Source organism: Colias croceus, chromosome 15 (genome assembly GCF_905220415.1).
Source record: "Colias croceus chromosome 15, ilColCroc2.1".
NCBI lineage: Eukaryota > Metazoa > Arthropoda > Insecta > Lepidoptera > Pieridae > Colias > Colias croceus.
In genome coordinates, this window is record NC_059551.1 from 1,512,625 (window position 1) to 1,536,136 (window position 23,512).

The 23,512-nt window shown below is 33.5% G+C and overlaps 2 protein-coding genes across 2 annotated transcripts; one reads left to right on the plus strand and one right to left on the minus strand.

Annotated features, from left to right (window-relative positions):
- Positions 1-10,245: 10,245 nt before the first annotated feature.
- Positions 10,246-18,083, minus strand: LOC123697823 (activating signal cointegrator 1 complex subunit 2). Its single transcript, XM_045644383.1, has 13 exons — positions 17,917-18,083; positions 17,760-17,837; positions 17,098-17,249; positions 16,652-16,832; positions 15,977-16,174; positions 15,210-15,457; positions 14,783-14,962; positions 13,586-13,726; positions 12,920-13,239; positions 12,327-12,564; positions 11,583-11,733; positions 11,102-11,265; positions 10,246-10,741 (listed from the first exon to the last, which is right to left on the minus strand). Exons 1-13 carry the CDS (start codon positions 17,941-17,943, stop codon positions 10,585-10,587), a joined length of 2,235 nt encoding a protein of 744 aa, XP_045500339.1. The 5' UTR covers positions 17,944-18,083; the 3' UTR covers positions 10,246-10,584.
- A 3,751-nt stretch (positions 18,084-21,834) lies between these two features.
- Positions 21,835-23,208, plus strand: LOC123697843. Its single transcript, XM_045644406.1, has 3 exons — positions 21,835-21,896; positions 21,999-22,297; positions 22,737-23,208. The coding sequence occupies exons 2-3, from the start codon at positions 22,016-22,018 to the stop codon at positions 23,013-23,015; spliced, it is 561 nt and encodes a 186-aa protein (XP_045500362.1). The 5' UTR covers positions 21,835-21,896; positions 21,999-22,015; the 3' UTR covers positions 23,016-23,208.
- The last annotated feature ends 304 nt before the right edge of the window (positions 23,209-23,512 follow it).

Below are 23,512 nucleotides of genomic sequence, written 5' to 3' on the forward strand. Positions count from 1 at the left end.
GCGAAGTGCTGTGGTATATAAGTACTCGTATCGTATCTTGTCATAAATTATTAGAAAGTACCTACATACTTCAAACTATATGCCGTTCTTTTTCTCCTTATTTTCTTCTTTTTGCCATGAATATGTGGCGAAGATACAAACAATTTTTAAGAATCAACATTCGTAGAATTTTTTCAGTCAGTCCTTCGATCCTAAGTTATAACTTCTAGATTGGAATGTTTTTTCTTCACAGATAATGCGATAAAATGTACCTAGGAGTGTTTCTCGGGAAGACGGTAATCAACCGCACACCGTAATCAAATTGAAACCACAAAAAATATCAAAATCACGATGTGATGGCGCGCTCGTCGGCGGGAAATGACTCGGCCTCTCCATTTGTTTGATATTTCTTGTCTTTGGTTTTTTATGACTTTTGATTATTGCCAGTTTTTTTATGAGGATAATTAAGTTATTATTTCACACCTTTTTTATTTTCAATCAGTTGCGTTAAGTTAGATGAGAATTTAGATTGCCAATTTTATTTTGTAAGCATTGCCTACAATAAAAACTTTAAATTTTACAATCTTGAGTGTACCTACAGCAAAAATATTAAGAAATTAAAATTAAAAACATTTCTTCCAAATGGAGCACTGACCGAGGCTGGCAGTCGGCAGAGCGCATGCCAGTAAAAAAAGAAAAAACAAAACAAAATGGAGGTGCTTTGTGGCCGACCGCCATTACTCCGATCGTAATTACGAGTCATTAGAGAGGCTCCCGTGAGGAAATTAATGCTTTAAGACATATTGCCTTTTAATATCAAGAACTTTGGCATATGGACATTATTTGAATCTACTTTTTATGTGTAATGAACGCAATGTTATTTTTAGTGCTAAGTAGCTCTGTATGTACGGTGAACATACAATCGTAGGAAAAATGCTTTGAATTTGCAAATGGAAATGCCATGTGGCTTTTATCCACATAATAAATAAATAAATAAACCGTTCTTTCAAAAGAGTGTGTGCCGGGCACACGTATCAGAACTGAAACTTCTTTGGCAAGTTTCAAAGATAATTTGAATTTGAATTTGACGTGAGTCGTGACGGTATTGCGACCTTGAAATCAAATCTCAACGCGCCTAATTAAATTTCACTTCAAAAATTTTATGTAAACTTTTCGGTCCGAGTGATTGAATTCACAAAATATGACTACATTATGTGGGTACCTACCGACATATTTTGCGAAAAATGCGGAAACAATAAAACTTCTCACATGTAACCTGAAGAAAAAGGTATAAATATAAAGGCGGTATATTAATGAAGTCAGACAGGATCTCCGGTGCTGGATCAAAGGGTGAATGGCGAACCATCCAAGCGATGTCACGCACGGCCTGACGGGACAATGGACACTGCGCAGCTGTAGGGTTGAACATTATTTATTTATTTAACCTTTATTAAATGATTAATTTATTCCATGGTTTGATATTAAATTTATTACATTACTTTTTTATTGTTATGTCTTTGTTTACGTATGAAACGATAATTTATGAATGTAAAGAAAGTCATTACAAGTTTTTACTTTAGATCAATATCCAGGTAAAATGACCTGAGTGTTTTATAATTTATTTTATTATGCTGGTTACTAGGGAACGTATTTAACTACCTATTATTCAGTACCTAACTATATAAGAATACCTAAATTGATTTTAATTTGAAGTGAAAATAAACGATGCTGTAGTAAGTACATATTGATTATTGGTAAAAGTTAAATTAAATGAAAAGAGAATCAGAGAAACTCATAATTTACTTTTTATTTTACACTATGTACTTACTTCATTTTAATCCTAACTCCTAAGTTATGTAAATTTTAATGTTTGATAGAAATTGGCTATATAAGAAATAATTTCTTAACAAGTGGCAGCCCTAAATCTCCTTTATAAAGTAGCGGAGGCTGTTCATCACGTGGTACATTTGTGTTCAGCACCCTTGACGATTGTCACGGAAATAAAAATAGTCCCAAACCAAAACCATGAACCGATATAGCGCCGATCACAATTAAGTTCTATTCATACTTAAAATCAAGATTACAAAAAATACGAAGATTCATTTTTTATATTGTACCAGAACATGCGTATACGAAAATAACAAGTTTTTTTTAATATATAAAACCATGGATAATCTTTTTATGTAATCTTCAAGAATACTTGTATTCTTCTATTTTATTTTTAGTTCGTTTTAACTACCTATATAGGAAGGTATTCTTCAGAAAAAGTGGTCAATGTTTACAATGTTGCAAAAAATATTGTTTGTAGTCTTAGTACACGCAACAATATATGTATATAGTTGAATAGAAATGAAAAATACATTTCATCGCAATCTCATTCAATCGCGAGTGCATTTCTCTTGTTTTATTAACGGAGGAATTAATTTTATTTATTAGCATTGCAATAAAATAAATCACTTTAAAGTCATGTTCCCAACTTCAATTAAATACACAAATATAGCATTCAGTTAAACTGACAATAAATAATCAATTTTATACCGGGTCTAACGAAAGTCTGCAATAAAAAACATTATACATGAATACCGAGCTTGCATTTTATTAATTGTTCAATTAAAAATCTCTTTACGAATGCCGACATGATATGTGGGACAGTGGGAGTCATGTAAATTGTTTAACATACCTACGGTATTGAATGTTATACATAATCAAGTGGTATCAGGTAGTTAAATGTCATATTTTAAGCTACAGAGTTGAGGATGTAGGTACCTAGTATATGTATTATATTATGTACCTACTTACTTACATCTAAAAGTTAGTTCCATAATTTCCAATTTTCTTTAATAAAATGTTTATTAATTTAATCGTTTAGCAATTACACTAAGATAGATAAGAAATTCAGTGAAAGTAATAACTGTAAATAAAAAAAAACTTTGTAACTCGTGATGTGCCATCCTTTTTCATTGTGTATTGCTGTGGTATTGCCACTTGCCAGTACCAAATTTGAAACATTACAGTTGACGAACACCAAATTAAATCTACAATCGGATTATCGTTTTGAATCCTTTTTAAACAGGAAGTCTATAAAGACTATAATGATTATTGTAGGTAGGGGAGAGTTGGATAATACCGAGCCCCTAAGGACTTGGGCCTATAGTTAGGAAACTGATTGTTGTTAAAAAAAATAAAATTGCGTAATTAGTAGGACATTTATTCAGGTACGCATACCATATAACACAAACTTACAAAATTTAAACAAAAAGTAATTATTGCCATTTACCAAAAAAATATAAAGTCGCGATATTGTCAAACTGGTCTGATAATATCGTGCCCTGGGTTGACAAAATCGTGCCCACTTTAATCCCACACAAATAGGTGAGTAATAGAAGTAAAAAAGTCCAAAAAACCCAAATCTTTTTCTAGAAATTAAATTAACAAAAACTTAAATTCTTTGTGACAACTTAAACGTAAATATTTTTTTATAACAAGAAGTTTTTGTAAATCTTTAAATTATATATGGACTAGTCAGTCTCAAAAATACCTAATATCAATTAAATATCAGATATCAAGTTATATTAATCACAGCAAAAATCACACAAAAAATTATCAGCAGAATCTTTTCCGCTACATTCCTTGTGTATCCAATTCGAGCATCTACAGCAACGGAACCACAGCTCTCCATTACGACCAAACTCTTCACATACGGCGCAAATATCCCTATTCTCTATGTCAGTTAGGGGCACATCATCCATACTTACATACATACGTTTCTTAGACTTCCCTTTGATCCCATGACTTCTTCTTTTTCTTTGGCACAGATTGGTCCATCTAAAACAGATATCACACACAACTATTTATCTTAAATTACTCAAATTCAATCAAAATCGGTTTTATCGGTTAGGATATAAAATACCACAAACAGATTTACATACAGACATGTCATACATAACTCTTTTGTTGAGGTAAAAACAAGTTAATGTAAATAAAACATAATTTTCATAGTTTACAATTTCGCGCCCTCGACTGATAATACCGCGCCCTCGGCGCGGAATTATCAAACTTGATCATTTTATTTTTTAACCTCAAAATTATATGGAAGATATTGTAGTACGTAGAAACGTATTCTGATATGAATTCTACAGAATACAAGCATTAAAAATGTATAGTATCAAAGCATTACAATATAAATACAGTATTACTTACTTCTTTCCGAAGGTACACGAAAAATTACAAGCAGTAACGAAAAAAACAACTACGGCGCGTACTATCTCCGTCGTTGCGTGAACCGTAATGGCGGTGCGCGGGGAGGGGTGTAGGCATGTCCGGCTTCGATGTGTACCCACTGATTCGCAGATCTAGTGGATAGTTTTGGAATTACGCATACGCGCGGAATTATCAACCGCGCGGTATTATCCAACTCTCCCCTACCGTTTATGGGTCATGAATGCATAAAATACAGATGACTTTATTGAAGAGAGAGATTTGGTATTGGTAGTTTTTTTAACGATTTGATACGGATATTTAAAAAATTGAAAAGAACCATTTATAGTTACATACAAAATAGTAATAAAATAATATAATAAGCGTCTTCGTTTTTTAAAATAGGTATGTTATATGTATATCGAAAAGATCGAGAAAAAAATATAATCTAAATACTTACTTAATATAAAATATTCCATTGTCTTCAGACCGCTAATAACCACACAGATAACACCTCTCAATAAAAAAAAGATAAAATAATAAGATAAGATAAAATAATATGAGTTAGACAAAATCATCTAAAAATATACCCTTCTGCTATTTATTTTCCTTTTTTTACCATGAACTAAACTCCGTTCCCTGTAATTGTGACTTTAAAGTAAAGGTAAGTTTTTAAAAACACAGACAATGTGGCTGTAAAATTATTCGGAGCAGTTGGTGTATTTTATGCCCTGGCGAAGCTCCATGTTCGTGGAACAATAATAATAATCGACAGAAGTATGTTCAATGGGAAATAAATTATACCCGTCGTAGGGATGGGGTCTTGTCGATAGTTACGAAGTATCGACGTTTAGATATATTTTAATTCGAGTTATGTATTTTTGTTTTCGGTTATGGGAAGCATTTTGCTAATGAAAATTTTAAAATCTTCATCATTCATCACATCGATACAGGAAATGAAATTTATTTGTAATCATAAATTTCATACTAGGGTGTCTAAAGTCTTAACAACGTTTTATTTACAAAGTACTTAACCTTATAATTAAAATGTTGTTGTTATACCTAACCAATGTTGTAACTTTTTTCATTCATAAATGTGTATAGTACACATAAAATGAATTAAAAAGGTCAACTAAACACGCCTCATCAAGCCATCATTCCTATAGCTTATTTCTTTTTTTTTACCCTAATCGAAAACAATTACGCTATGCAATTGTTATCCAATTCTAATTTAGCATATTCAGCCTCTAGCGAACTAATTCTCACTATTAGCAATTCATGAGCAGCAATATGCAACTAAATAGTAATAGACATGCTCGTATTCACGGGCTCATCTATTAACCTTAAATTAAACGACACAAATAGCTAACGCAATAGTCTCAAGTGCGTAATAATGCTAATAGCATCGAACACCTTTCGTTAATTGCTACATAAAAGCTGCGAATTATCGATATGTACACATCCCTACCGCCCGCGGCGCGTACGCAGCGCATCGCAATTTTATCGTGCCGCTCGATTATTAAATCCTTCCGCCCCGCCCTAATGGCCGGCATTAGCGACCATATAATACAATACGACTGTAGACGAATGCCTCTTTGCCGTAAGGATATTAACGTCTTATACATATAGGTACCGCTCAAATGTTTAATAAAAATTACCGGTCGTTATATTTACCTGTCTTTATTCGTTGAATGCCCTTTTAATGCAATGTCACTTGATGCATTTATAATGATAGGGATAGGGAAATAAGATTAGGAGGAAGGAAGAAGGTAAAGTAGAAAAGGGTGAGGGGCGAGGGCAGTGGCGGTGCAAGACCGAAATTTAATGTTGGCGGGAGTAGGTAGCTACATTTCGCGAGGCAGGAGTGGCCACTTGTTAGTGTAAGAAAAATGGCTTTTCGTAAAGCCCGTCAACTGCTTTTGGAATTTCTATACTCTTGCACACCTCAGAGTGGTGTCTCAACTGTCTTGTAGTGGTGATTGTGAAGCGCGAGGCCCTTAGTACCGCGAAGCCATAAGCCGCCTCTGCCTGTAAAACGATTCACGAATTCTATAAATAATAGCCAAAAAAAAAAATTGGATGCTTGAATTAGCTTGCACTATTGCCATAATTTAAAGAAAAGAGCGCTTCTAAATACAATACAAAGGTACCTAATTTAATACTACCAAACAACGAGTATAACAACTGCAACGTTTCGGAATGCAGTTTCTAAATAAGAGAGCTTGCAAGAAATTTTGTTTAATAATAAATACATAATAATTTATAATAAAGTAAAATAACATAGTAAAACCTGTGGTAAAACACTCACATCATCGCCGTATGACAAGTTATCGTATATTATTCATAGCAGCGTTTGTTTATGAATTATTCGTGTCCCGCGTGTGTCCCGCGCTATTTTGCAGTTTATGCTCTATGAAGCCGTAAGTACTAAGTTATGGCGAATAATATGACGCTTTTACGGTTGCCGGCGTTTCTTTGATGTTAGGTGCTGGTTATATTGGATATAGCGAGTGTAAACTGTGACCAATGTGATCTATGATTGAATTAATTAATTAGTAGAAGCAGTTGGACTACGGGTCTCTAAGAGTTTGCGTTTAAAACTCTTCCCTGCTTCCGCTATGTCTATTTCTCTTTTTTCCTTCACCGAAGTGTTTTAAAAATGACCAAAGTAATTTTCAGAGTCGGAGCGTCAATTTTTCTTAGATGTTGAAGCTGCTGAGTCAACAATAGTATACCTACTACTCATATTTTACTCTACGCACTTGATGTTTTGTGAATGAATGACGATAGAGCCGTGATTTAATCACAATAATAATTATTATTTATGTAAAATTTTAAGATATTTCTCGTTTCATTTTTAAAAACTTAAGTATTGTTATAATTTACTCATTAGAGCTAGCGCGCAAGATCAACTTTTGTCTCCGCAACTATTTTGTCTCTCCCATCAACTCTATGGGCTAGTAAGAATGTGCGCGCACGTAGCGACGCAGAGTTGATGGGAGAAACGAAATATTTGCGGAGACGAAAATTGCTCTTGCGCGCTAGCTCTTAGGTAAAGGGCTTTCGATATCAGTTTAGAGTTTTTTGATATCTGCAATAGTTACGGAATAATCACCTGTGCACAATCAACGATTACACCCTGTATAGCCATAGGCACGTGTATACAGTGTATTGTGTATGCGCTACAAAAACCTAGACCTAGTTGGTATCTACCTACATAATTTTGTGAACACTTTTATGATTTATCTGATGAATGTTTTTATTAATATGTAGATTTTAATATCAGCTAAGTATGTCGCTCCGCTAGCCAATAAAGCCACAGTTCGCAACAACAAAGATGAGTTATTGCGATTCGGAACACGTAGCTCTATTCATAACCATTTCGATGACCTTTCATTCGCCGCATGAATATTGTTTTGCCATGGTATATATTTTACAACTTATAACCTGCGAAATGCGAATATAATAACCACGTTTAAATGTAGATATTTCATACTCATATTAAAAATGCTGTTGGTTACAAAAGCCAAAAAATGAAAGTACTGAAATCCAGTTCATTTTCACCTTGTTTCATATTTCACAAATTCATAGTATAAACTATAAAGACTTGTTGGAATCTTTCACTGCGTTTTCGGTCGCTGTCTTTAATTCGACTTTCTTGCTAAACAAATCTTTTCCTAGATATCAGTCTTCAGTTACTTGTATGTGATGGTCACTATACGATTAGCTCGCTGTAAAGTTTCCGAATATAAATATCACTACATAGTTACTATAAAACAAAGTCGCTTTCTCTGTCCCTTTGTATGCTTAAATCTTTAAAACTACGCAACGGATTTTGATGCGGTTTTTTTAATAGATAGAGTGATTCAAGAGGAAGGTTTTAGTATATAGGTACCTATGTATTAGGTTTTAGACAAAGCGGGCGAAGCCGCGGGGGGTAAGCTAATAATTAATAATAAAAATAGCTAATTCAAATATTATTTTATGTTTATAGGTTGTATTTGTGAGTTGGTTAGGGTGCTGTTTAGTTTATCGAAATTGGAAATGTTTTTCGACATTCTGAAAAGAATAAAGTGATTTTTCATAACGTAAGTATACACTTTTATTCAAACGCAAACCACGCCGGAGTTATAAATAGAACAGAAAAGGAGCGGATTATTTGTAAGTAGTTAATGATTTTGGGCCTGAAAATAAAAACAAAAGTATAATAAATAAGTACTTTATTTCGTTCAACGAAATGTACATATGTGATTATAGGTATTTACATTACGTTTGGCTAGGGATTGAAAATGTAAACAAAAGGCAATACAATATACATTTTGTACAATACTGACAATACGACATGGGTATTTATTACAATCCATTCAACTACTCTTTAATTTAGAAGCATAATATAAAAGAAAATAAAAGGGAAGCTCATTTTGTCGTTGTTTATTTAGAACAAAGATTATTGCACAGTGCACACAAAAACAGAAAAAAAATACATGTTATTTTTATATCAATCCTTAACTTCAGAAAAGTAAACAATTTAAAAATATTACATTGACAAATGTCTATTTTAACGTAAAAAAAATAAGTTTATTGTAAAAAAATTATCTACAATTTAAGCCCAACATATTTTGCTTACATATCCCAGCCAAATTTATTTGAGTCTAAAAAAGGATTTACACCAAATCAATGAAGAAATCATTATAAATATTGATGAATACCCGTGAAAAATGTATTGTATAGATTGCTCAGTAAAAGAAGAAAACCAATTGGTTATAAGGAAGTTTGATGACAACCTAAATTTTTTAGGTCTAATGTTTCTAAAGTTGTAGCGTTTTGTATAATGATCATATAAATTAACCTGTTATACAGGATGTCCCACTATTGGTATACTAAGCGCGAAGGGACTTGTAGTTTTGCATACACTGATCACGTAAAAAATACTTAAAAAACAAAATTAAGTATATCAAAAACTGTTTGCTAAATTTTTCCTGAAAATCCATGTTTTCTTCTCTAGCTTCACGCAGCCGGCATATACCGCTTCGCTAATGTGAGCATTTTGTCTATGAAAACATAATCTTAAACGATAGCTCACGTGCTGGTGGCAAAGTTGGGCGGGCTGCTTGTTATGGGTGTACACATAGAGTTTTAAGAATTCATCTTTTGAAAAAAAAAAATGCGTCTAGAATTTTTAAAGTATTTTTTACGTTCTCAGCGTATTCAAAACTATCCTCCTTTCAGCTTAGTATACCAACAGTGGGACACCCTGTAAATTACGTCACATATAATATAAAGTAAAGAATAAAATTATTTTAACATTCGCTATGATATCTCATAGGAGGCCTGTGTCCCTGTAGGGAACATCAAGTATGATAATGATGATGGTGATAATTATAATGATGATTATTATGGTGATGATAGTGATGATAATAATGATTGTGGGGTTACAGTAGTGTTGCTCTCTGCAACGAGACTTATATTGCAGCTCCTTTTCTTGTACCACATTAGCATAAGTTTAATAAATAAAAGTTTATTTTTATTATTCGTTGTGTGCGCGATGACAGCGCCCCTAGTGGCCGCAACTATTCAGGACTTGTCATCTGTCAAATCATGTCAACTAGATGATAAGATATTTTTGTGATGTTGATTTTCGACTAGTTTTTCAACGAAATTGAAAAAAATAGTGTAAAAATTGAGTGTGTATATTATACCTAGCGATTTTCTTCCTCGTGAAAAATATTGTTTCTCTTCACAGCAGTTATCCATTTTTGTCTTTGCTGTAATGTCCACTTTGATGTTGGAAACGAATTAAACTTGCAGGAACTGTTTTTCCCATTGTTTTTACAATTTACGACACAGCATGAACTATGACCCATATCGCTAATTTTTACGTTTTTACTTAAAATTATAAAGGAAGTTATGAAAATAAAGCAATTTGTCACATGACAGCCCAGAATTAATTCACATTTCTGCCATGTCGTGCGCTACGGTCGATTTGGCGTTCCCCACCACCCACTTCACACATAGCCAATAATAAAAAATAAACAGTCATCATTAAAAACTTTTTGATATGATATGATATTCTTGATCATGTATGTGATAAGGATGAATGAGGATGAGGATGATGAAGTTGGTGGCGGTGAAGTTGATGATGATTATGACTATGTTCGTATTGATGGTAATGACTAATGATAATAATGATCTCGATGATGAATAATGGTAATGATGGTTATTATGATAACAGTGATGATGATAATAATAATGCGATTGATAATGGCTATTATTGGGACTATGATAATAATGTTGGTGATATGACAATGATGATGATGTTTTAGATGATTATGATGGTTATGACATATCTTACGATGCCAATTTTTAATTTATTAGTAATGATGATGATTATTATCATAATAACATCCCCTATGAAGGCATCATCCCCTGGCTCCTCTTCCACTGCGCCCCCTGGCGGCGGTTGTGGTTCGCGCGGGACGACTTGTGCTGTTCCTTCCTGTTCCTGTTGTGCAGTACATCCTTGTTCTGGCCCTGGCCTTTTGGCGCGCCGATGACGTCAGTGGTCCTGGATAAATTCGTGTGTTTTAGTAATATTGAGACTAAAATATTTAGACTTGAGATTATTTTGTATGAAAAAAAAGAGCGTGTGCCGAGCACACGTGTCAGAAGTGAAACTTCTTTGGAAAGATACCATTGCCATTGCATCCTTGAAATTTTACTCTCAACGCGCCTAAAGAAATTTCACTTCAAAATCAAAATTAATTATAAAAAATGAAATATCCTGTCTTTAATTATTGTATTTGTAAATTGTTGAAATTATTATTTTTTTTTCTACTAAAGCTGTGTAAAGATTCAGTTGATTTTATTAATTTAATTGCATATATCATGCTAAAAATTTTCATAAAAGATAAATTATAAGGTCTACCTAGGTGGCGCTGTCGGTTTATGTTTCCGTCCCCTAGCCGCCATATTGGCTTCCCGTCTCGCTCGCACCTCCTCCGGATTGACGCAGAAGTTCCTTCTATCTCTTTCGCTCTTCTCTTGGCTTGAAATTGTTGCGTCTTCTTCACTCTCCGATTCTTCAGATGCCTTTTGCAACCATTAATAATGATTAAGTAATAAACTAGCAAATCATTAAATTTAACAAATAATAGGTATTTTAAAATATGTAACAAATGTCGCATAGTTTCTTTTTTTTAAACAAAAATTCCTTTCCTAACTAAAAGAATCGCCTTTTGTTTACTAAATTTGATCAAAATCGGTACAGTGGTTTGTTTGAAAGCGTTTCGAATTTGATAAAACTAGGCTATTCCTGCTGTAGCATATAAAATAAAATCATCACAGCAGACAAACACACAGACTTTTCATATTCATAGCACAAATAAAAAAAAATCAATATTAGGTACCTCATCATTTTTCCTACTATTAAGCAACGCTCGTGGGGTAACAAACGGTCGTCTGGGATCCTCCGCCATATCCGTGGCTGGAGCGACTCCATCCGAATCGTATGTGTCGTCGTATTCATCTGAATATAACGCTTCTTCATCGCACACCAGACTGGGAAAAAGGCAGATTATACATAAAGAGTGAGTTTTGTACCAGACTAAGAGAAAACTCACACTAAGAGCGGCCGTACACGGGCGGGTCGAGCAGTTAACGGCTGAGCGACGTACACGGACTGCTCGAACGGTCGGTCGTTGACTGCTCGAGCTGTCGCTACAAACCGCGCAGTTGACGGCTTGAAGCGGTCGCGACTGCTCGAGCAGTCCGTCTACGGCAGTGAATGAATGTCCATAGTTCACCGCGACCTTCAAGCCGTCGGTCTCAACTGCTTGAAGCGGTCCGTGTACGGCCGCCCTTAAATGCTCAAAAAACCAGGAATTTACACAAACACAAAGGTATTAAGGAAACAGATGCCAGAAAATAAAATATTATTAGCTGAAGATGGTTTGCTAATTTTTTAATTCTATAAATACTGTATGTATTTAATTGAAATCCTAAATTATTTAATATCATGTACTTGTAAATGACATATTATATAGAATTAAAATTAAGATCGCCAAGTTCCGATTTCCTTATTTTTAGGTTAGGATTGCTGCATGTTTAAAACATGGGTCCTCAACTAAAATCTAAAAAAAAAGTATACTCACTTATATTTACTATAAATATCAATTCTATTCTTTATCTCCGTCTTATCATTAAGCATATCCTTCAGATCCTTATATTTCGACTTCTTCTTGCCGACATGAATCTTGGTCAAGTCCACATCGTCTCTCGTCATGATGTCGAACTGGTCTCCATCAAAGACGTTCAGCCTTTCCACTCCGGTCTCCAGGAATTTCCGGTCTACTGGGTCTTCTGGTATGATGGGCAGGTCTCTGTCTAGTTCTGGAAATAATTGTTATATTTGAAGTATAGAACTGGGAATACCAATGGGGGTGCGAATATAATAAATAATAATCACAAGAAATTCTGAGAAACTAAGGTATATTGAAAGATGATTTGCAAGACCATTTTTTATATTTGAATGACTCTGAAGAAATAAATGTTAAATTATTTATTTTAACTATTCAAAAGCGCAGTCTAATTGAGTAAATAAAGGTTTCAGTTTGAAAAATTATTTAGAACAGGAGAAGATGAGAATTCTTTTAACATTTGTGTTAACAGTACAAAAATAATTATATGTATTAATCAAATATTCGATTATTATAATTAACAGAATATACTATCAAATATCACTTACTCCTTAAAGAATCCGCCAACGTATCTTCCAATATGCTATTAACAACCCTGTCCACTTGGAAATCATAATATTCCAAACACTTTAATACAAAACCATCTCCTAAATGCGGCAATATATCCTTAACTTCACTAATTAACGACTGTTCTCGAATATTCTTCGGTAATTCATTATCTGTGGACGGCCCCGCTCTATTGTCTATGCTTTCAACATGGCCGTTCATGTTTGTGTGATTCGTTTGTCTATGGTCTGATTGTTCTGGTATCGGTTCGTCCAAATTAGAATAAATTGCTTGTAGAATGAAGTCTGTTTTTACTGAGTCACTGATATTTATATTTAAGGTAAATTACTCAAACATAGAAGATGAAATTCATAAGGTTGTTATAAATATTATTATAAGCACAACTTTAAAGGGTGCCAAAAATACTACCTGAAGGGCGATAGATAAAATAACTACCTACATATCATCTAACAATGGGAAATAAAGTTAATATTGAATAGTAATTGTGTTGTAAAAAAAAATATTTGTGTTGTTTACACGAAATTACAAGCCACCAAAATGCAATAACAACAAAATGTCTCATACTGATTTAGTTTTATCAAAAAGAACTGCTTTCATACTAATTCAAATTCCTCAAAAAAAGATTTATCTTCTTGTAAAAAGGATACATCTCCGGGTATGCCTGTCTCAACATATCTATATCGTCGTTAACAGGATGGCACAAGTGGTAATCTTTTATAAGTAATTTTTCTGTTAGTGCGTCCATCATCACTGAAAGGTACGCTTCCACATGGTTTAAAATGTTGCCTCTGCGAAAAATATGTGGTAATCTATAAAGCTGAAGAATTTGTTTGTTTGAACGCGCTAATCTCGGGAACTACTGGTCCGATTGGAAAAATTCATTCCGTGTTGGATAGCCCATTTATAGAGGAAGGCTATAGGCTATATATCATCTCGATAAAACCAACAGGAGCGGAGCACTGCGGGTAAAACCGCAGAGTACAGCTAGTAACTAATAATAACTGTACTTAAAGTTAATATTTTTGTTGATTACTATTTTATAAAATATATCAGCTTTAAATATTATATTCCAATCAATTCTTTAAAATCCCTCTAATCTATACATATAATAAATCTGTAGAAGGGTCAATTCTGTACATTGAAAATATTGAAAAAATAAATAGCAGGGGGTGTTACTGGATCGATACCAAGCCCAAATATGTGATTAAAAAATTTTTTGTCTGTCTGTCTGTATGTTCAGGCATCACGTGAAAACTAACGGTTCGATTTCGATGAAACTTGGTATAATTATACCTTATTATCCTGGGCATAAAATAGGATACTTTTTATCCCGGAAAAATACGTAGAAAAAAAATAAATCTTAATTTTTCTTAATTTTTCCGCGCGGACGGAGTCGCGGGTGGAAGCTAGTAATTCTATAATTCTTTCAGAAGAGATGTTAAACATATTGAAATAATTTTTATTTTGCTTCTAAAGTGATCTTTTAAAAAGTACTGCGTTGCCATAATTTTGCAAGTGTCCTGTGTGAAAGTGAAATTCTACAGGGCAAAATTATGGGTTCGTTCACGTCCAAAAAGTTTATATTAGCTCAAACAGAAGTTCTTATTGTGTACATTAGTAGTTTGTAGAACATTACAGAACAACACTTACTAATTAATTAAATTCCAATTGAGACTAAAAGCAGATAAATTCTAAACAAAAAAAAAAAGACGTGTGTCACTCGGGGACTGCCGCGGTAAAGCTATTGCATGTTTTTCGTTACTAAATTTCTGGATTCGGTCCCCGACTTAAAAAAGCCCGTGATAGAAGCTATGCAATAGCTTAAAAAAATCACAAAAACTTACTCGCCACTAAATATAGCGTTTTTATACACAGCTAATATTTCTCGGAACACATCTATAAGTTCCGACCGGATAAGGTCTATCCAGCCCTCCACTTCTGTATATTTAACACTAGTTGGATCCCCGACTTCCTCCAACTTCTCGTAAAGTTGCGGAATACCGTGCTCGTAGACTTGGACTATACTGAAAACATATTATTCTTAGGAGAAAAACACTCAAGGGATTTTATTGAAAAAGATATGTTACTGACAATACAAAATATTATTTTTGTTATGAAATTTATTAAGAAATCATACTTTCTTAATTCAAGTCTACTTAGATTTTGAGTTAAAAATTGGAAGTATAATTTATTAGGTTTGAGACGAAGCGGGCGAAGCCGCGGGCGGTAAGCTAGTTGTATAATAATTATCAAATATATAACATCACTCACCTTAAAACAAAATTAGTAGTGCGGACAATATGTGCGCTTTTCGGATAAACTTCCACGAATATCCTTAACGTCATGGCTGTATCAAGCAGGTGGACCACCAGATCCTGGAGCATGGAGAATGTCAGCTTCTCCACACCCTTGGAACTGGGAGGTCTCTTGATATCACTAATTTGAAATGTTTCTGGTAGGTTCGGCGGATCTTCGTTCTCATAATCTTTGTTTACTTGTAGGATTATGTATTTAAATGCCTGAAAACAGATTAAACTTTTAAATGAGTAAAAATAAATGTGTGGGATGTTGGCACAAGTTAAGGGTAGTTCGAAAATTACTGTCTAATTTTTACCTGTTAGTTCAATAAATTCTTTATGAATATTTAAGTATTTTGTTTAGTGTACTTATGTGATGTGTATAATTTATCTATGTGTATTTATTATCTATGTTTACAAAACCGAGCAATAAAATTGTATATTTAACTGCATCTAATACTTTTGTAGAGTTTCAACAAATATTGACTCCAATACCTTGATAGATATATGTATTGCATATACAGTATACACATTTCTTAATACAAAAATTTTCTATTAAATCTAGAATGAAATAAGAAAAGAGCGTGTGCGCCGAGCACACGAGTCGGAAGTGAAACTTCTTTGGCAAGATTCAAAGTTACCAAAATCATCGCCATGACGTGACGGTCTTACCATGACGCGACCTTGAAATTTTACTAAAGATTCACTTCAAAATTATTATAGTGTGAATGTCACATTTACCTCATGTACAAATACTAAAGCTTGTGCAGTATCAGCCTCATATCTCGGCTGTAGCATATACACTGATTCTATTAATCTCGCTACATGTCTATTATTATCTGAACCGTACGTTAGACAGATATCCCATAGCACCGGTATTGTGAATACAAAGTTGTCGTATATTAAACTAGCCATGTGCTCCTTTGTCATCCAATGTGTCTGAAAAACAAGTTATTACGCTATTTAAGGAACAAATAAAATCAAGTGTGAAGTGATCTAAAGAGGTCCTAAATAAAGAAAAATAAGTTTTTACAGTTATAGTAGTGGACTAGCAATAAAAAACTAGAGCCTCTTTCACTTGCAAGGAAGCCTGAGCAAGTATTTCCTCATTGTTTTTTATAAACACAAAAAATACATAAATACTTATAAATACGAAAAATTGTATAAATGCACAGATATATGTTACTCTTTCACATAAAAACTACTGAATGGACTAATGTTTGAACTAATCTCGGGAACTACTGGTCCGATTTGAAAAAATCCTTCGGTGTTGGATAGTCAATTTATCGAGGAAGGTTAATATAGGCTATTATCATCACGCTACGACCAACGGGAGTGGAGCCACGGGGGTGAAACCGCGCGGAGCAGCTAGTTTGGAATAAATGTAACTTCAACGCTATAACAAATTTTACATACCTTACTTTCCTTATTAGTAACCAGTCTGCTAAACACCACAAACACAAGCCTCCGTATATCTTCATACAAGCTCTGTACCTCTTTACACTCATGTGGAGGTATGTACGGAGGGCTAGCCTCTTGTAGGAACGATATTAACGAGTCCATACACTGAGGGTGGTAGAGCACTGTACTCCAGAATCTGTGGACGACTACTGATAAGATTTTTCTTTATATTTTATCTATTTACAAGGGTTTCTATTATCAAAATATGTTTATTCTCTATGTCTTGAAACCTACTTATTACATAAAATACATTCCTTTTGAAGAAGCAAAAATATTGGTTAAATTACTCAATATTATACATAATACAAAACCACATAGTGCCTACATTCTTCTGTATCTGTATGTTATATCATAGGTATATATTTTTTAAGATCAACTGCATTTTAATTGTAACAACTTACTTATGATGTTCTAAGCTCAGGAGCCATTTTAAATTTTCTAAATATATTGCCATTTTTGACCTCCATGCATCAACTGCTCCTATAACTAGACCACTGCCAGTGGGAGGTTTTTCATACAATATTAAATCTCTTTTTTGTAACCAATATGGATCCTGTATGAAGAAAAATAATGTTAAGTATGTCTTACCATACATTACATACATTATAAGTAGTTAGTTTAAATTAACTGTAAAAATTATATTACTATTTGTAGATAGTATTACAAAATTAAACAAATAGTACCTACTTATAAATTTATAAAGAATAGAAAAAATTCGATCACGAGGCGGGACTCGAACCCGCATCCTTCGTGCCATTCCGGGGTGGATCGAATTTTTTCTATTCTTTATAAATTTATAAAGCATTTGAATGCCATAAAAACCAAAAATATATAAATTAAACAAATAGTTTTTGATGAAATTATTTAAGTAGTTGGGATTACATATTATAATAGTTTGGTACATGGGATTTTTATCTAAATAAAACATAAAATTATCTGTTTAATATATCTATGTTTGAACAAAACCTTTTACCGATAACGAAAGTTCCTCATTCTTAAAAATTCCATGGTCGGGGATTTCTAGAAAAATATTTTGCATTATGTTGTAATACTAGTAACTTACCAACGCTTTGATTTTTTGAACTACGCCAGAATCCGATACAGATATTGTTACTTTATCCACCGGTAAGTTTTCAGGGTTCTAGGAAATTAGAAAATAATTTAAAACGTTATTATGTGGCACATTGTACAATACGTTTTTACAATCGTGAAATACTTACGGAAAATACGGAACTCGCAGTATTCATACTTGTAAAATGTTATGATACCCTGTAGCAAATGAAGAAGAAATACAATACGTTTAAAATGTTTAAAAAAATAAATACAATTCTCGTTTTTCTACGTTTATTAGACGGCAGTCGTACTACACTTTCCACCTGTGCTTTCCACTTTTATCATTTATGTAGCGTTTTGACTTTTCAATTTTGACAATTATTGACATTGAAATTTGAAACAGATGTGAGCTCTGAGCTGTCAACTGTCATGCGTGCTGCCTATTTTTATTTATTTATATCTTTTCTTTTCTTACAGGGTTACAGGAAAAGTCGATGTAGATCCGTTAAGGGCATGTAGTACACATCATTTCTGAATGATTTCACTATGTAACCCCCTATCCTAAACTTAACCGTTTTCGAGATATTCGAGTTTTAATTTTTTTTATGAAAATGCCCAATTTTTCGGCTATTCAATTGAATATTTTGAATTTTTTTGACTCTTATGATTATTTTTTTGGTTTTTTACATGAAGAATGAGATGCTTAATTACCTCAATGACTAAAATTGCACGTAAGTTAACTAAATAGGTCATTGTAGACGATCGAAAATTAAGAAAATAAGTACAAATTATAAAAATATATTTTTCTTTTCTGGATATCTCAAAAAATTATTATGGCACTTGCTCTGCAGATGTGCTTAAAAACATCTACATTTTATCAGCTATCCAACGAGGTATAACACTCTAGGGTATTTATTAACCTCACAGGTGAAACTTAGTTTCTAAGGCTACATGGCAGTCAGAATAAATAGCCCTTATTTAATCTAATTAATTTGACTTAAGTTCAGCATCATCATTTCAGCCTACTGGCTTCCACTATTGAACATAGGCCTCCCTCAGCTAGGTACAACCTTCATGCATCCATCGATATCCCGCTATCCTGACCTAGGAGATCATTCAGTTTTATAGCATTTTTTTTGTTCACATCGTCGATCGTACAAATAATGACCGTACGCCAACTATTACTTGAGCTTAAGTGACTAGTTACTGGCTATTGTTTGGAAAATAACGTAATCGATGCGTTGTTAACGCTAGTTGGCATACAAAGTCACTCACGCTCAACTCATAGTTGGCGTACAGATCGTCGGTGATTGTAGTAAGCTAAATGAAACAATAAATCAGTTCAAAATAACATTTATTCACCTAATGTTTTTGAATAAAATTTTATAGTTCATGTTCTATGTGTCCACCTCTATTTCGCACACATTTTCTCATTCTTTCACGTAGTCCACTTTTCACTACACCATGTGGTTAATGTTCTTCTTATGTCGTTAGCAGCATTAATTATTATCCTTTCTTTGAGAACTTCTACTGACGATATGGGGTTGAGCTCACTGTAAACGAGGCTCTTCATGTGCCCCCATACATAAAAATCAATGGGGGTCAGGTTGGGTCATCTGGGTCATGGGTGGCTAGGGTAAAGGCCCACCTCGTCCAATCCATTTGTTAGGATAGTTAGTGTCCAACCATTCCCTAACGCTTCTTCTGAAATGAGCAGGGCAGCCATCATGTTGAAACCACATGTCCCGCAGTAATTGTAATGGGAGATCATTAGTAGGTCACCTAAGTCACACATATAAGTCGTGTGGGAATCCGAAAGCACAATAATTCGCATCTACCATGGACGAATCGCATGAGCAGACTAAAATGGATGGCAAGCAAACAAACGACCAAATACAAAACAATGGGCATGTTGTATCCCCAAACTTGTTTTTGCACATTATTTTTCTCAATCTCATCTGCATAAATCGTAAGTTGTCTCGCTCACACGCACCGGATTAACTTGAAGGACAATAGCCGAGGGATCCGTTAGACCTACTACCTGAACGTTTTCAACTATGTTTTTTCTATGAGTTTAAATACAACCCTAGGTTGTTATACCTCGTTGGATAGCTGATAAAATGTAGATGTTTTTAAGCACATCTGCAGAGCAAGTGCCATAATAATTTTTTGAGATATCCAGAAAAGAAAAATATATTTTTATAATTTGTACTTATTTTCTTAAGTTTCGATCGTCTACAATGACCTATTTAGTTAACTTACGTGCAATTTTAGTCATTGAGGTAATTAAGCATCTCATTCTTCATGTAAAAAACCAAAAAAATAATCATAAGAGTCAAAAAAATTCAAAAAATTCAATTGAATAGCCGAGAAATTGGGCATTTTCATAAAAAAAATTAAAACTCGAATATCTCGAAAACGGTTAAGTTTAGGATGGGGGGTTACATAGTGAAATCATTCAGAAATGATGTGTACTACATGCCCTTAACGGATCTACATCGACTTTTCCTGTAATAACCCTGTATATAAATCTCGTGTCACAATGTTTGTCCTCAATGGACTCCTAAACCACTTAACCGATTATAATAAAATTCGCACATCATGTGCAGTTCGATCCAACTTGAGAGATAGGATAGTTTAAATCTCAAATCGTTTTAGAGAAAGCGGGCTAAGCCGCGGGAGGTAAGCTAGTTTATTTACATATTAACACTTTATTGTGCTGGCATACAAATAAATTCTTAAAATTAAAACTAAAAACTAGTCCAGCACAGAAGGCGGTAATTAGTCATTTTAGTGATTTTTATTTAAGCAGGGTTGGTAAAATGGGAATTCTTGGGGAATTCATAGCTTGTCACATATTCAATAATATAATTTATTAATTATTTTAAAGGTTACAAATCCCAGATTATGTTTCGATCTATTGAATAACACAGAGTTGAATAACTCTCGGGGACTGCCGCGGTAAAGCTATTGCATAGCATGCCTTCAAGCCACACCTCCGTGCCCGTCGGAGTGGGGAGCATGAAGTTTTTTTTTGTGGTCAGGTCATGGGTCAGCATGGGCCATTGTGTACTGGGGCCTTTACGGAAATTTCTGGATTCGGTCCCCGCGCTCAAGACCCGCGATAGAAGCTATGCAATAGCTTAAAAATAATATGACATCCTTCTTTAACCGACTTCAAAAAAAAGGAGGAGGTTATCAATTCGGCCGGTATTTTTTTTATGTATGTACACCAATTACTTCGAGGTTTCTGAACCGATTTACGTGATTCTTTTTTTTGTTCGGTGCGGGATGGTGTCGAATTGGTCCCATAAAAATTTTATTCGTATAGGCCCAGTTGTTTTTATTTTATGAGCATTTTTGTCTGTGTTTAAGAAAATGTTGAAAGTAACTTTGATTCACTTCCCGGTAACCGATTGAGCTGAAACTTCGTAAAAGTATGTAAATTGGATAGCGATGAAACATTGTCATGACATAGAGCTATTCGATGATGGAATCGGAAGGTGGCCATAGGAACTCAGTAATATATTGACTCAACTTTATCGAGTTTGGGCTCGTTTGATTCGTGTTGAAAAATACACTAAAAAGTATTAAATAAAAATAACTGCGTTAAAAACAACCGACTTCAAAAACGCAAAAGTAAAAAATAAAATAGATTTGACATTATTAATTACTACATATTATTTGACAGTGGACAGACGACCTGATCAAAGTGGCGGGGAGCCGCTGGATTCAGGCCGCTGGTGATCGGTCGTTTTGGAAATCTTTGGGGGAGGCCTATGTCCTGCAGTGGACGTCTTGAAAGGCTGGAATGATGATGATGATGATGACATATTATTTAGATGTGCTATTTACTATAAAGGTTTGAAGTCGGTGCCAAACACTAAGCACTCAGTATTAAGCCCGTGCACCGACATCAAACCTTTATAGTAAATAGCACATCTAAATAATATTATGTAGTAATTAATAATATCAAATCTATTTTATTTTTTTACTTTTGCGTTTTTGTATAATCTGTTATCTCCTATAACATCTGTGCCTTCTTTGACATTGACATGACCTTGTTCCTATATTACTTGCTCTGTGGACATGACGTGCCCGTGGACATGACATTTTTGTTTTGATTTGCTGAGCACATCACCCAGCGGTTAATTTAAATTTAAATTTATATTAATTAATAAAAAAATGATTAAAACCCATAGTTTTGTATTATGAAAACGATAATATTTTTTCATGGTTTAAATTGCAGCATTGGTTTTATTGTACATGGTAATGAAGAAAGCCGGCGCGGATCCAAAAGTTAGGAAAACTTTTGTACGAAACTGTGAGCAAAAAGTAAAAAACAACCACAAAGTTGTTCATGATGTTGCGGGATCATCCAAATCTAGTGCAGTGCATTTAATTAAACCTATAGATCAAGAACTTGATAAACCCACGTTGTGTTCGAGTGAAGTTTTGGCAAATTACTTAACTGACGCCAAGAACGCATTACCGAGGGCTAATAAACTTGATGACTTGAATCTAGATAAAGCCCAACTTAGTAGTAAAGTAAAGTATTCATTAATATTAATTATTTGGTCTATGTTCCTATCTATGCTATTTTCTGTATACTGTTAGTTCAAAAAAACTTACTTGAAACATTTTTGTATTCTACCTCTATGAAGGTTACCAATATCCAATCCAATATCAGGTTACTATTGCTATAAGAACGTAGTCCTTACAAAAATACATATTATAAGCTTCCTTCCTTCCTAATACTTTCTACCTATGAAGAAAGAAATGAACTAATTCTTTCTTATGTGGTTTCACAATTTCTATACAATATGTTCAGTTTAGTTTATCAGTTTGAGAAACTGACAATATTACACAAGTCTTATAGTGGTAAAATAAATTATCTATCAGCTACTTTATGAGCAAGTTTGGAAAATTGATCATTAGAGTCTTAAAACCTCATCATAGTCAATTATTAATATATTTATTTTTTCAGGTGACAAAAAAATTAAACTTCCACTTTAATGACAGGATATACAAAAACTTAGTGGAACTCAACGCTGATGTTGCCTTGTCGAAAAATAAGAAAGAAAAGAAAGTAAAAACTAATTTGGTGAAGAAGGATCTAGAACCGAATATAGAGGATTTCTGTCAGGAAGAGAAACGAGAGGATGAGTTGCCGCACATACCAGTAATAAAGCCTAAAGTTAAACCTGTGAAGCGAATTGAATCTAGCAACTTACATAAACTTGTTTCGTCTTTTGAAGTTTTATGACAAAGAATAAACATTAGCATATTATGTTTTTAAATTTAAAACGTAAATTTCTCAAAAAATATTACATAAAGATATTATGTCTATTACCTTGAAGACAATATAATTTTGTATCAAATTGAGTTCTTGTAGTTATTACAAAAATTGTGATTAAATGTACAAATTGATGTAAATAAATAGATATTGATTTCTTGAAAAAATATTATCTACATTTAACATGATAACCTTCCTTCTCCTTGATTAAACTTTGTAAAAATTGTTAGATATTTTGACTAATAAATGGGGTCAAATTAAAAAAAAAAAATAAAACACATTTAAATTCAGCATAAATCTGTAAAAAAAAATTTGTACATATTTTATTTTTTAGTATCACTTTGAATATTGTAGTTTCTTCTATGATGTAAAATTTTTTTAATACTATCTTAATTACATAATATGTAAAATGTTTGTGAAAGATATTGTGAAGTTATCGTTTCATTCTTGCATACATATTTGATGTT